The sequence below is a fragment of the Amphiprion ocellaris genome, chromosome 17 (genome assembly GCF_022539595.1).
Source record: "Amphiprion ocellaris isolate individual 3 ecotype Okinawa chromosome 17, ASM2253959v1, whole genome shotgun sequence".
Taxonomy (NCBI): Eukaryota; Metazoa; Chordata; class Actinopteri; family Pomacentridae; genus Amphiprion; species Amphiprion ocellaris.
In genome coordinates, this window is record NC_072782.1 from 1,930,628 (window position 1) to 1,943,901 (window position 13,274).

At 39.0% G+C, this 13,274-nt stretch overlaps 1 protein-coding gene across 2 annotated transcripts in view; it reads left to right on the forward strand.

Moving 5' to 3' along the window:
* grin3a (glutamate receptor, ionotropic, N-methyl-D-aspartate 3A) overlaps window positions 1–13,274 on the forward strand; it is a 50,140-nt gene that overhangs the window by 31,928 nt on the left and 4,938 nt on the right. Inside the window, exons 6-9 of one of the 2 annotated variants that reach the window (XM_023262069.3) lie at window positions 2,382–2,497; window positions 3,315–3,466; window positions 8,905–9,066; window positions 9,489–9,559. In XM_023262069.3, coding sequence (XP_023117837.2) covers window positions 2,382–2,497; window positions 3,315–3,466; window positions 8,905–9,066; window positions 9,489–9,559 — 501 coding nt within the window. The remainder of the gene's footprint in view (window positions 1–2,381; window positions 2,498–3,314; window positions 3,467–8,904; window positions 9,067–9,488; window positions 9,560–13,274) is intronic. The other variant, XM_035944353.2, reaches the window with a different exon arrangement.

Sequence of the window (13,274 nt, forward strand, 5' to 3'; positions counted from 1 at the left end):
AATAAACTAGACCGGAGACGTCGCATTTCTGCAACTTTGTTTTCTGCTTGTTGAACAGGTAATTGATGAATTGCTTCTGGTTAACAAGCATTGTCATAAACTATGACCTCAAATCTGTCTCAGTCACTCCTCTGTTTGTTACTCGTTCTGCTGATCTTGTGGGGACATTTGTGTGTAAGCAGCTCGACAAAAATGAACATAGAGAGGAGAGAGAGAGAAGCAAAAATCAACAATCAGAAGCAGGTTTGAAGTGATATTATGAGTCCACAATGTGATTTTGCTTCATATTAAGTTATTTTCACACCCTTCGCTGAAAGACTACCTCATGACCTCCTGGTTAGCAACAAATTGATGTTGAATACAAACAGTAAAGGACCCAATACAGACCCTTGTGGTACCTTCTCATTTATCCAACACCTTGAGAACTTTTTTGTACATCTTGATCACGGTAACATGCAATCGCTTGTGGAAATTTACTGCAAAGTAGAGCATTATTTCCAGTTGTCTTGGGTCTCATTCTTGCACTCTATTCAGCGATTACAGTAAGTGTTTTTATCAGGGCTGTTTTTACCGTAATGTTTCAGCTTAATGAACATGTCCCACTAGAGCAATTGAGACTAACAACAGTTTCTGACTGGAGCCTGTCTGCTACATAATTAGAGCATTTGGAGAAAGTTCACTGACTGGAGAACCATTATCATCCATCACAAAACTGTCTTGTACTATGTAGGCTTGCTTATTAAAGTGACAGATATGCAGAAAATGCTGAACATAACAGACAAAACAATTTATTACAGAAGGATTATAACCTTGCTCCATAATATAAAGACTTTCCCCTGATCAGACTGATGTTATCGCTGCCTCTCATTTTAAATGAAGTCACACCAGATGCATTTCCTGTCACTAGTGTTTTCCATTCATGCCATCTGGATGGAAATACAGGAGTTGTTTTTATGCATTATTTAAGGAGGATGACTCAGAGAAGGATGAATCATGTTTTAGTCATATTGGTTACTTAGCTGGTTGATGTGGAGATTGTGCTCTGGTGTGATGGAAGGACGTAAGCTGTAAACTAATTCAACCTGTAATAATGAGCAGCTTGCTTGTGGGTAGAAGATCGTGCAGGATTTCAAATGCTGTCCTTGATAACAAGCGAAAACACCGTACACCTTGAGGAAGCCTTTGTAGCATCCCAGTAGACACGAGCTGTCAGTGAAGACATTTCCGAGTTGATTTGTAAAAGCCTGACTGAAAGTGTTGCGACTTAATATCTCACCTCTGTGTAGCAGACTTGTGAGGAATACAAATAAATTGGCAAAACTGAAAAACGATGGCACGGCAGTAATTTTCCTGGCAGGTGGCCAGTGGAAGTGTACACACAAGGCCAGCGTGCGAAATGTGAGGATCAGATGAGGTGAAAAGGTTGGGAGACATTTCTAGAATCATTTACATTCCATTTTCTGTGATTTTTGATAAGCTGCCTTCTGAATGGTTCTGTGAGACGCCTACAAGCACAAAGAAAAACAATTCATTTTTGGGTGATTTCTGTGTCTCGCTCATTGCTTTCAGTTTCATTTTTTCACATCTTGTTGCTGTGTGAAGTTGTATTAAGTCTACAGAATTGAAGTCACAATGCTAACCATGTTTCAATCTATTCAGCTTCATCCTACTCAGAAAATTAAGTGCAGGCAAAAAAAAGTTTACTCCAAAACAGACAGAAAACTCTGCTCATTTTTTACCCTCTGTAAGGTCAGAGGAGTGACGTGAAGACAGAAGCAGAGGAAATAAACCTCAGAGTAGCAGACCAGGAGTGAGATGACAAACTAAGGTTCGGTTCATTTAATTTACAGTCTCGTGGGGCAGTGAAGGTTTTTTCCTTTGCTTGAAAGAAGTGAAAATGAAGAAGGTTTTGTTCCTGGTCGCCACAGTGACTTTTTAAGATTGACTATAGATTAGTATCAGTCTGCTGATTTGCTCATCCATCGAAAACAAGTGACTCTGAGATTTCTTTAGAATTTACAGGTGTCCTCTGCTCCAGCGCTACAACAATCTGAACACTATGACATCCCATACATTTGGCTTTGATTGTGTTTTGTAGAATTCTGCAATACACTGTTTATGTGTCTCTGCTTCACCTGGGGAGTGATTGCAAAATTTGTGTGCACAGAAATGTTTAATTAATGCAGCATGCTGTGTTAGATGAATAGATGAAGAACTCTGAGCTGTGCAGATGAGTTCTCAGTGCTGAACATGCAACATCATGGTAAAATCACAAAAATGTGATTTTATTTCCTAGCATAATAATCAAAAAGTGACTTCTCCTTGCTACACCTGCACTTCTATTGTGATTTAATGTACACTCTTGCTGTTTTTTTTTACAGGGCTGACCCTCAGAAACTGGATGCATTCATCATGGATAAAGCCCTGCTGGACTACGAGGTCTCCATAGATGCAGACTGTAAAACGCTAACAGTCGGAAAACCCTTTGCAATAGAAGGTAACAGTCAGACTCTCACTATATGACAAATTACTCGACTATTTAGGGCACAAAACAATCCTGATTAGATATTAAGGGCCTCTCCAGCTTAGTGAATTCATTGACCAACCAGTTAGTGTATTGATTAAGAACATTTTCCCTTAAATTCATCACTCCTCTGACATCCCATTAGTATTCACACAGTGAATGTTTTGCTTTTTAATGATGACTTGATTGTAAGAGTTTTTTTTCTGCATGACTGCAGACTAACTGACCATGAGCGTTTTTTAGAAGAGCCCTAAATTTAACTATATCAGTCGCTCAGTCTTTGCTCTGTAGTTAATCTTTGGGCTTTCAAAAGCTTACATTCTCCACTGTCTGCTGCTAATCTCTGGTCCATTTAGAGAGCCTCTTCCTCCCACTGTGAAAATGCTCCCATGGCGTTTGCTTCCATTACAGGCCACCGTAGCGCCACATTCCAGTGCTGTTGTTAATTACTTAATGCACCCTTAAGCCTCCAGGATACAATACAAATCAATCAGTGCGCGTCCTATCAAGGCGAGGTACTTTTCTAATTGGCTATTGCTGAATTCGCCACACTTTCCTGGCACCGGGAGATACACTGACGGGTACCTGCTTTGTTTGTGGGAAAATGTGATGCTTTTCAAAAAAAAAAAAGGAAATGGCAGTCCATGTTTCTGTTCAGCAACTCTTTCCCCACAAAATATAACGGCAGCATGGAGGTGAAGATAAAAAAGTGAAAAAGCTTTTTGCTGTTAGGGCAGAAGAATAATCACTAAGGAGTTCTCTCTTCATGTGTGTGTGTGTGGACTTGCAGGGTATGGCATTGGCCTCCCTCAGAACTCTCCACTCACCTCCAACATCTCAGAGCTTGTTAGTCAGTACAAGTCAGATGGCTTCATGGACATGCTGCACGACAAGTGGTACAAGGTTGTGCCCTGCGGGAAGCGCAGTTTCGCTGTGACTGAGGTAAGAACAAGAGTGTGGCGGGTTGGAGGGGATTCTTTACTTTATTGTATTGTTATTGTTAGTAAAAAAAAAAAAACATTTGCAGTTTATTTTATTGCAAAACAATCAGATAAAGTATTTCTAGTGGTTTAAAATGCAATAAATATACAGTGTTGTGTAAAAGATATCCTGATGTCTTCAATTTAATGTTCCAGATCATCTAACTAATATTTGTATTTATTGAATATTAGACAGAGATAATCCACACAACACAAAATGCAGTTTTGAAAAAAGTGATTGCCTTCCTAAACCTAATAACTGGTTGGACCATCCTTGGCAGCAACAGCTGTTTGTGATCAGTCTGTTACTTCACCATGGAGGAATTTTAACTCACTCTCTCTGCAGAATAGTTTTAATTTGGCCACATTAGGTGGTTTTCCAGCATGAACTGCCCTTTTAAGGGGTTACCATGGCATCTCAATTAGATTCAAGTCCAGACCTTGACTCCAAAAACCTTGATTTTTGTTCTTTTTGAGACATTCATGAATTTGGTCATTTGGTAGATTGGTAGCTAAGAGGGCAGTTACTTTTTCACATAGGGCGGTGAAATTATCATTTAAAAACTTCCTTTTCTGTTTTTTCTTTCTTTGTCTAATAATAAGATTAGTTCAATGATCTGAAACATTTACATGTGACAAATATGCAAAAATAGAAGATATCAGCGGGGGGTAAATCATTTTTCACAGCTCTGTATGGAGGTATCCTTACAATCAAGGGGAGAGGTTTTTTGTCTTTTAGAAATCTCTTTGAACACGGAGGATTTGGCTTTTTGTTCCACCATTTTTTTAGGCCTTACTTTCTGAAGTGATTCCTCTCAGCCCTCTACAACCTCCATGTACAGTAATGACTCCTGTCTAATTCAAGCCTTGGCCTCTCACCCTACAGCTGCTAAACAAGCTGCATCCCTATAGCTTCAGTTTAAAAAAAGAAAAAAAAACTTTAATGTCTGGCCCAGTAAAATGCTGAAAAAAAAAGGAAAATTGTGGAATAATTGAGGAAAAGAAACAACCCCAGAGTCAATAAGATAAAGATGTATGTCTCAGTGAACAAAATAATGTAAAATCTTGTACATACACAACTAATTTAAAGTAAATAATACTCTATTTTACCATGAGGCGTTTGCAATAAACTAGTAATAACTAAACATAAATTTGTAAGTTCTAAGGTGTGACTTTGTTTGTATTTATTATGTTTTAACCACCTGCAGAATCAGCATTTGGCTTCTTGTTCCACCACGTTTGGGACTTTAATGATTCCTCTGCCCTCCTTAACCTCCCTGTACAGTAATTGCTGCCGTCTAATTCAAACCTTGGCCTCTGACCCTGCAGCTGCTAAACAAGCTGTGTCCCCATAACTTCAGCTCTAACAGCGCTGTGTTCCACTTTGTTCTGCTATTACCAAGCTATTAGCAGCTTCTCCATCCGAGTATGACTTTGAAACTTACAGCTCCCTTCTGACTTCTCACTTTCTACTCAGTTTCATCTTATTTTTGTATTTTATACTTTATCATTTATTTTCTTAACCGCCGCTGCTCATAATGACATCTAATTAACAAGCCCTCACGCCGTGCGCCTTTGAATGACAGCATCACCTCAATGCCTAATCATGAATGTAAATTACACATCTATATGAGTCACATTGGGGGCAGAAGTGGCACATCGCGGCGCCACAAATTCAACCATTTTCCAGCAGCTCGACGTGTTATCGATGCTATCTCCAGCTGCAGACGTTTAAATTGCTTCAGGTACATTTCATCTTGCAGCACCACACCTCAGCCAGCCTGAAGTTGTGACAGAAAAAGCTCCTCGACCATTATTTTGTTCTAACCAAGTGTCAGCCAGGTGGCTCTCAGAAAAACACAGTGTGAAGCTGTAAGACATGTCATCAACCTTGTTGTTGTTAGCTTTGCATACACTTTTAAACTTAATGTACTGCTGCTAAAACCAACAGCGAACAACATCAGCAGGAAATTCATGTGATATAAGCATTATGAATTACTGACAAGGCTGGCCCAGTTTAGTCCTGCTCAGCATTTTTTTTCTTTTTTAGCAATCTTTTATTCCGATGAATGACTGCTTCGCCACCAGCAGCAAGCCTGGGGATTCTGAAAAGATGAAAAATCTGATGGATTGGTTTCAGTGAGGCAGCCAAAAACTCCCCCGCATTCGGCCAGCTCGCTGTCACCCCCCAGAGAAGCTGCTCCCATTTGAAGTAATAAAATCAATACCAATAAATGACATATTATTCAATTAACCAACATTAAAAGGGGCAAACTTAACCTGGCTAAGAAATAAATTGTGATAAAGGTGAGAGTGATGAGCTTTATTGAAGGCATTCATAGATTTTTGCTGCAAATTTGCCTCGTCAAGTTGTGAAATATACCAGCGTTATTAGGGCTGATTGTTCCAAATGGTTGCATATAGGTGGTGTGAGAGAGGAGGAGTGTGTGTTTACATCAGGGGTGTCAAACATGCGGCCCGTGGGGCAAAACTGGCCCGCTAGATGGTCCAATCCAGCCCACTGGACAATTTTGTAAAGAGTAAAATGACAGAGAAGACATTAACTGCAAATTGTAAGTTAGTAAATGTATAAATTTAAAATATTTTTTAGACCATGACAAGTTGTTTTGATCAGAAAGTAAAATATTAGATTGCTTGTTGTTCTTTTGTGGCTTTGTGTCTCATTTTTGTCATATTTTGTCATGTTTTTTTTGTTTTTTTTGTCTTTTTTTGTCTGACTTTTGTCATTTGTCTCATGTTTTTGTCGTTTTGTTTCTCGTTTTTTGTTTTCTTTTTGTCACGCTTGTGTTTTTTTCTTATTTTTCTCATTTTGTGTTTCACTTTATTCATTGTTTTGTGTATCATTTTGTTTTTCTGTCTCGCTTGTGTCGTTTGTGTAATTTTTTGTCTCGTGTTTGTCATTTGTCCATTTTTTGTAACTTTTTTGCCTAATTTTTTGCTTCTGTTTTGTGTCGTGTCAGTTGTCTAATTTTTTGTCATTTTGTTCTGGTTATTGTCATTTTGTGTCTCATTTTTGTAATATTTTGTCTTGTTTTCTGTTGTTTTTTGTCCAACTGTTGCTTTTTTTTTTATCATGGCTAAATGTTGTGTTCCTTTGTAGACACTCTGTGATCTGGAAGTTGTAACGTGGAAATGATAAACTGAGGCATATTATTGCTGAAATTGAACTTATTTTTCTGAAGAAACTTCAGATTGTTCATAATATTTTGTTCATTAAATGTGAACATTTTAAGAACATACTTTTTTTCATGAAAACAAAGGAAACATTTGGAGTTATTGTGATTTATGGGTTAATATGCTGTAATTTTACTGGTCCGGCCCACTTTAGATCAAACTGGACTTAATGTGGTCCTGAACTAAGATGAGTCTAACATCCCTGGTTTACATGTAGTGAACGAAGGGAAACTTGCACTTTACTCTGCTTTTTATGTACTGGAGCTGGAGTTGGAGTATTAGATTAGATTAGCGTCATGTATCTTCAGTAAGCTCGTCTTGACTTTTAAAGGATAATAACACTGGAATTATATATTTCTTTTATTCTCACAAAGTTTAAAATTTGTTCCTGCTGCATTCAAATGTCATCACGGCCCAACTTTCCAGGAATCATCGGCTCCCGCTCTTCAAAAATTTCATTATGGCCCGCTTGCCAAGTCACACTACAGCAATGACGAGTTTAATCCATCATGCGTTCTTTTTCCTACATGACTTTATAATGCAATCATTGCAGCTGCTGCTGGATCACAAGCTGTTCCTACTCAGCAGAATAAAAAAAGACACATCTGCAGTAACGGCAACAAGTGGTCAGTTAAGGAAAGTGTGATCTCAGACTCCAGACAGCTTTCATCTACTGACACATTTAGAGAGAAAATTATGATGTGAGGGAAAGAATCACAAGCTCAGTGAGAAATGAGAAGAATCTGAAAGAAAATAGTCAAAATCTGTGATTTTGAAATTGAATTCAGGATGTATTTCAAGTACGAGAGGCGATCTGATTGATTTCCTGTTCTTTGGAAAAGTTCTTTTGAATGACAGGACTGAATTCAGAAGTCTACATAACCATTATAGTCCTTACTTTACTTTAGTCTGGACACTATTATCACTTTTGTCACCTGCTTCATAGTATTTTGTAGCTCTGAAAGCTCACCTAAACAATAGTTTCCTTGCACTCATTTTTGTCGAAATTTTTTACAAATCCATCAGCAATGATTCCACTGCTATAAAAAAGAAATGATGATGTCTGCAATACTTTTTCAATGCAGTATTTGAGTCTTAGAGCTGTTTTTATTTGGAAAACAATGGGAGCCGATGGTTTCTGGGAGGTCAGCCAAACCCGGCGTACAGTAACAGAGACAGCAGGAAGTGAACACATCAGTGGATTCATGCAGCTCATGCTTTATGGGTTTTTACTTCTGTTTGATTAATGATATTTGTAGATGGTTTTACTCTGTTTTTCTTGTGTTTTTGTTCCCTCCCCACCTTTACCGCTTTTTTCACCCCTCCCTTGCTCCTACAAGTGTCTTCTGGCAATTGCAGACTATCACTGTAAAAGAAAAAAGTTATTACTGTCCTGCCCAGTAAATTATGAAAAAAAGATACCAAGGAAAGAAAAAAACAAATGTTGTTGTCATACCTACAGTTAAAAAAAGAAACCAAAAAGAAAATTTGTGTCGCGTGACCTAAATATGTAGTGGACGGCGGGAATTGATGGGACTCAGAAACACCCTCACAATTTAAACAACTGTTCCTTCTATCATTTTGTAGATTTGTAGTAGGATCACAATCATGCGATCGTCAGCAGGCAGCTGATGTAGTGTTCACTCTATCTGGCAATGATACAGAAATCTTCAACAAACATCCACATTTGTCCAAAAATGATTAGAAATTTGTCCAGAACTTACTCAAAAAATCCTCTTTTCCTGTTCACAATCTGTCCCAAATGAGTTAAACATCTAGGATGGCTAGGAAGTGTTCCGAAAATTACTAAAAACAGTAAAAACACGTCCAAAATGAGTCATAAAATAAGTGTGTTCTCTAAATGTTGTCAAAATTTGTCAAAAATGACCCAAAATATGTGCAAAATGACCAGAAATTACTCAAATTTGTCCAGAACTTGCTTAAAAAAAAATGTCCTCCTGAACTGTTCAAAATTTAAAGTATGATTTTGTTTTGCCTTGTAATGTGACTGTTTCAACCACCTGCAGCACCAACTAAGAGACTTTTAATCTTTCTACTTTCTAGATGGAATTTTCCAGACAGCTTCTCTTCCATTAGAATAGAATATGCAGAGTAGAACAGATATGCACATGTGATTACTTTTCCTCTGAATGCTTCCACTCTCTTTCTTTCTCTCTAACGCCGTCTCCTTCTTCCTTCCTCCAGACGCTGCAGATGGGCATAAAGCACTTCTCTGGTCTGTTTGTGATGCTGTGTGTGGGCGTGGCCTTATCTCTCCTGACCACGATAGCAGAACACATTGTGTACAAGCTGGTGATCCCGAGAGTCAAGGAGCCACGCTTCAAATACTGGCTGCACACGAGCCAGGTACCGCCCCAAATTACAGACAAACACACTCGTAAACACACCAGAGAGCCACACTGCATCACACTCACCTCAACACATAACTAGATTTATGAGTCTTTTTGCCAGTAAAAGTGTTGCACCACCAACACTGACAAAGTACAGCATTAAAACCACCCTCCTAATGCTTCTTCATGTCAGAGGTTTTCATGTTATGGCTCATCAGTGTACATCGACTTAGACCAGTGGTGTCAAACATGCGGCCCGCGGGCCAAAAGCGGTCCTCCAGAGGCTCCAATCCGGCCCTCAAAGTGTAAAAAGTGTTTTGCTCTTGCTGCTCTTGCCCATTAAATTCTCCCAAAAGCAACCGTAAATGATCATTTCAAAAAAGCACACAGAGGATTTGCAGTGTGCGTGCTCCAGCTAACGTGTCGCTTGTTTTCCAGAGATTACATCGAGCCCTCAACTCAGTCTTCACGGATGACAAACTACCAACCGTTACCAAGCCTGACAAGAGGTACTGTCCTCGTCTTTCAGCCTCACCTCAATCAAACACGCCAAGCAGACGACACTGAGACGTCACCGTAGTAGATTCACACTTAATGTAACTCTTTCACGAATTTGATTTGAGGGAAAATCCCGTCCCTGAGTGACTGAACGGAGAGTGAACCCAGCCCAGATGTGTTGTAATTATTTGGGGCTCATTTAGTACATTGTGTTCTGACTCAGGACTTGGGCTCATTAAAAGTTTTGTCATGCAAGTATGCATCAGAAACAGCTTTGCCCTTCACTGTAGGAACAAGTTTGGACACTCTGTTCCCTATTTGTCAACGTGTACTCTTATTATTTGCAGAGTTCTACTGAGCCGCTGCATATTTACAATAAGATGCGATACGTTATGGCTTTATTAATGCCACTGTGGGGAATCGGGGTAGTGCAAACATTTAAGAAATAAACAAAAAATGTACATAAGTAACAGTTCAGATTATTCTAGATGTTAAAATATTAATATTGCACATATCAGCACAGATTCTTTTATGAGTAGAAATACTGATGAAGATGTATTAATACTGCACAGATTTTATCTCTATTTCACATACTAAGCCCACTGCTTCCAGGTACAGGTGTCATGCTGAGGATCTTTTCAGATCACACAGGAGCTCCACATCCATTCACTCTTAAATGCACAGAAGCTGTTGCAGCCAGAAGCCAATTTTCCAAAACTTAAACGGCCCATTGGCTAAATTATCAGGTTGAGAAATAGTGACATCAATTAACATCCGAGTGGCAGTTAAGGGACCCATTTTTAATCAGAAACTAAATAGAATGGTCAGCCCGTTGGAAGCCAATTATCAGCGAGGGAAATTGAGGAAATAATCTCGTCCTGACGTCATGGAGTATTGTTGGGAGCTGTGGGTGTGAAAGAGAAAGAAAAAGGAGATACAGTAAACCATAAGAGCGTCTTTTTTGGGCAGTTTCAGTGTCTTGTCATGAGTTACACAGGCGCCCTTTTGTCCCGATTAGTTACATAAACCTTCCCACTCACTGCACTGTGTGTGTCGTGGTGTCGCTACCCTTCCCTTCACATTCAGCCTCTGCTCATGTCACCACGCTTTATTTATCCTGATTTTTTTTTTTTTAACTCTCTCTGCTGCTGAGGGGAGATCAAAACAAACCTGGAGCATCTGCTGAGCCAACAAGGTCCATTTCATTACGCTCTGCGTGAAAAATCCCGCCGCATTCTATTTCACACCACTCCCTACTTAGCAGCGGCACATTGAGGGGACAGTCAGGTGAAGCACTCAGCGTGGGGATTAAATACACCTAATAATTACAGAGCCCGAGGCCATGTGAGGGATGCCGCTGGTAATGAGGATAGATTTCCCACTCTTACATAACTACACTCAGTCAATCAAGCCCTTCTCCATCACGCCTGTCTAAGAGTCACAAATGATTATTGTCAGAAACCTTGTGTCTGAAGCACTTGTGCAAGATTTTACACTGGATATGCTCCAGTTTGGATTTTTTAAACAAAATTTATCAGTATAAATCCCACCACTACAGTACTTTTACTAAAGGTTCCACTTTTGCACATAAAGACTCGTAAAACCATTTGTACTACTGTCACCTCAACAAGCTGTCCTATATTGCACTACTGTCAATTCATAGGTTGATTTTTATATAATTTATTTATTTTACTTTATTTTACACTGTATTGTGATCCCTTCTTTTTTAAATATATGTTGCCAATACAAAGGTGTGAGAAAAACGTCTTTTCAGTTCCCCTGTATGTCCTGGATATATAGAGAAACTGACAATAAAAATGTTCTATTCTATTCTACACTGAAAGCATTATGGAGCCTACGGGTGAAAATGAAAGTGGCTACTACTACTTCTTAGGATCGAATCGTAACATATTTCATCTCCTAACAAGGATGCAGGAAAACCCCAAAGGTGTCAGAGCGATAGAATTAGGAGCAGCGTCTGTAATACCCTGAAACATTATGGGATGGCCAATTAAAGATTGTGTTTCGGTCATAAAGCTCTAGAAAAGACTGACAATGAGATTATCTATTACTTCTAGTAGATCAATCACATCAGTTTCAACTCAGCTGCTGTGCTGTTTGATGGAGAAATTACTGTAGAGAGAGAGAGAAAATTATTTGTTTTCTCACTGTTTATCCTTAAAATGACTAAGTAACACGTATAATGATTTGTATATTTATGGCAGCCTGGTTTAAGTTAGCATTTTACACATTTTAAGGCAATTTTTCCATTCTATGTTCTTTGGTTTGTTCTGTTTAACATTGGTTTTACACTGGGCAGATGTTGCGTTTTTCACCCATTTCAGTAAGTTTGTACATTTAGTTTAGTATGTTGAAAAAACCTGCATGATCACAATTTGAAGGAGGATCTCATGTAGACTGCAGAATTGTCCAATAATTTGACACTTGAGCGAGTTTTCACCTGCTACAGTTTGGTCAAGAGGTCATTGAAAGTTGTAGAAAACTGTGCCCCGGAGCTGGCAGGGTTCAGCATCGTGTTCAAGGACACTAGAGCTCAGTGCTCTTGTGTCCCGCTTGTTGAAGGACTGCCGTTCTACGCTGACTGCTGCACGCTGTGTGTCTCGGTGCGACTGCTGATAGCAACATCTGTACCGACAGATGGGTTGGGAAATAGCGGTTGTTGTTGAAATATTGCTAATTCCATGCTAAGTATGTAGAACTGCTGCACACAGAGAAGGAGTTGTCCTCTGCACACCAGATAGAAAAGGAAGTTACACTTTTGGAAGTTGTAATTCTGTATTTGGTGTGTCTAGCAAGAATCTACAGTAAGTTGCAAGGACGAGCAAAACCGCTGCATGGAGAGAAAACCAGTATTTCTTCAAATGTAAATGAAGGACTGGAATAATGAGAGGAATCTGGTGACCCTGCAAATTAGGAGGGAACAGATACCGGTGAACGTTATATGGAGGAATCTAAGAGCTGTAATTGGCAGTGACTCAGGATGTGGGTTCTCCTAACTCACAGCAGCTGTGAAAAAATAAATGATCTGTCTGGAAATGATGAGGAAAATAGGTAGACCTGCAAGTGATTGTATCGACTCCCAACCTCTCATTTAGAGAATGCAGAATAAATGAGCTGTGTATGTTTTTGAATAAGAAATGGCGGTGTCAGGGAGAGGAATACAGTGATTAGATTTTAAACATGCATGTGTACTTCTTCTGTACATGCAATACTTTCACACAGACTGACAGATGAGAGATTTTAGCATAAATGCATCCTTTGGGGAAATGATGCTCATATAAAGGGCATCTAACATTGGATAAAAAACAGGATTTGTATTTCACCATTTTAAAATGCTTTTAAAAAATATATGGTGCACTTTCCTGACTGACCTTGACATTATTATTTCTTGTTGGTCATCACTCCGTGGTAATCTCTGAGTCAGATTTTATATATTTTCCAGAAAAACACTGTCTCAATTACCGTGTCAGTTCAGCTGCTCTTTCATATAGGAGTTAACACCTGCACTCCTGAATCAAGGTAGATTTGCTTAAAGGTTAGATGGAAAAGCAATAGAGGAATGCAGCTTTTTACTGACAGCACAAGGGCTGCAGGCTGTGGAGTATTAATAATGAGAACCATCTTTATTTGAGAGAGCAGCTGCAAAGTGCTTTCAGGATGAATAAATAAAACAGAAAAATAATTCATTGACAAAAGCAGGAAATG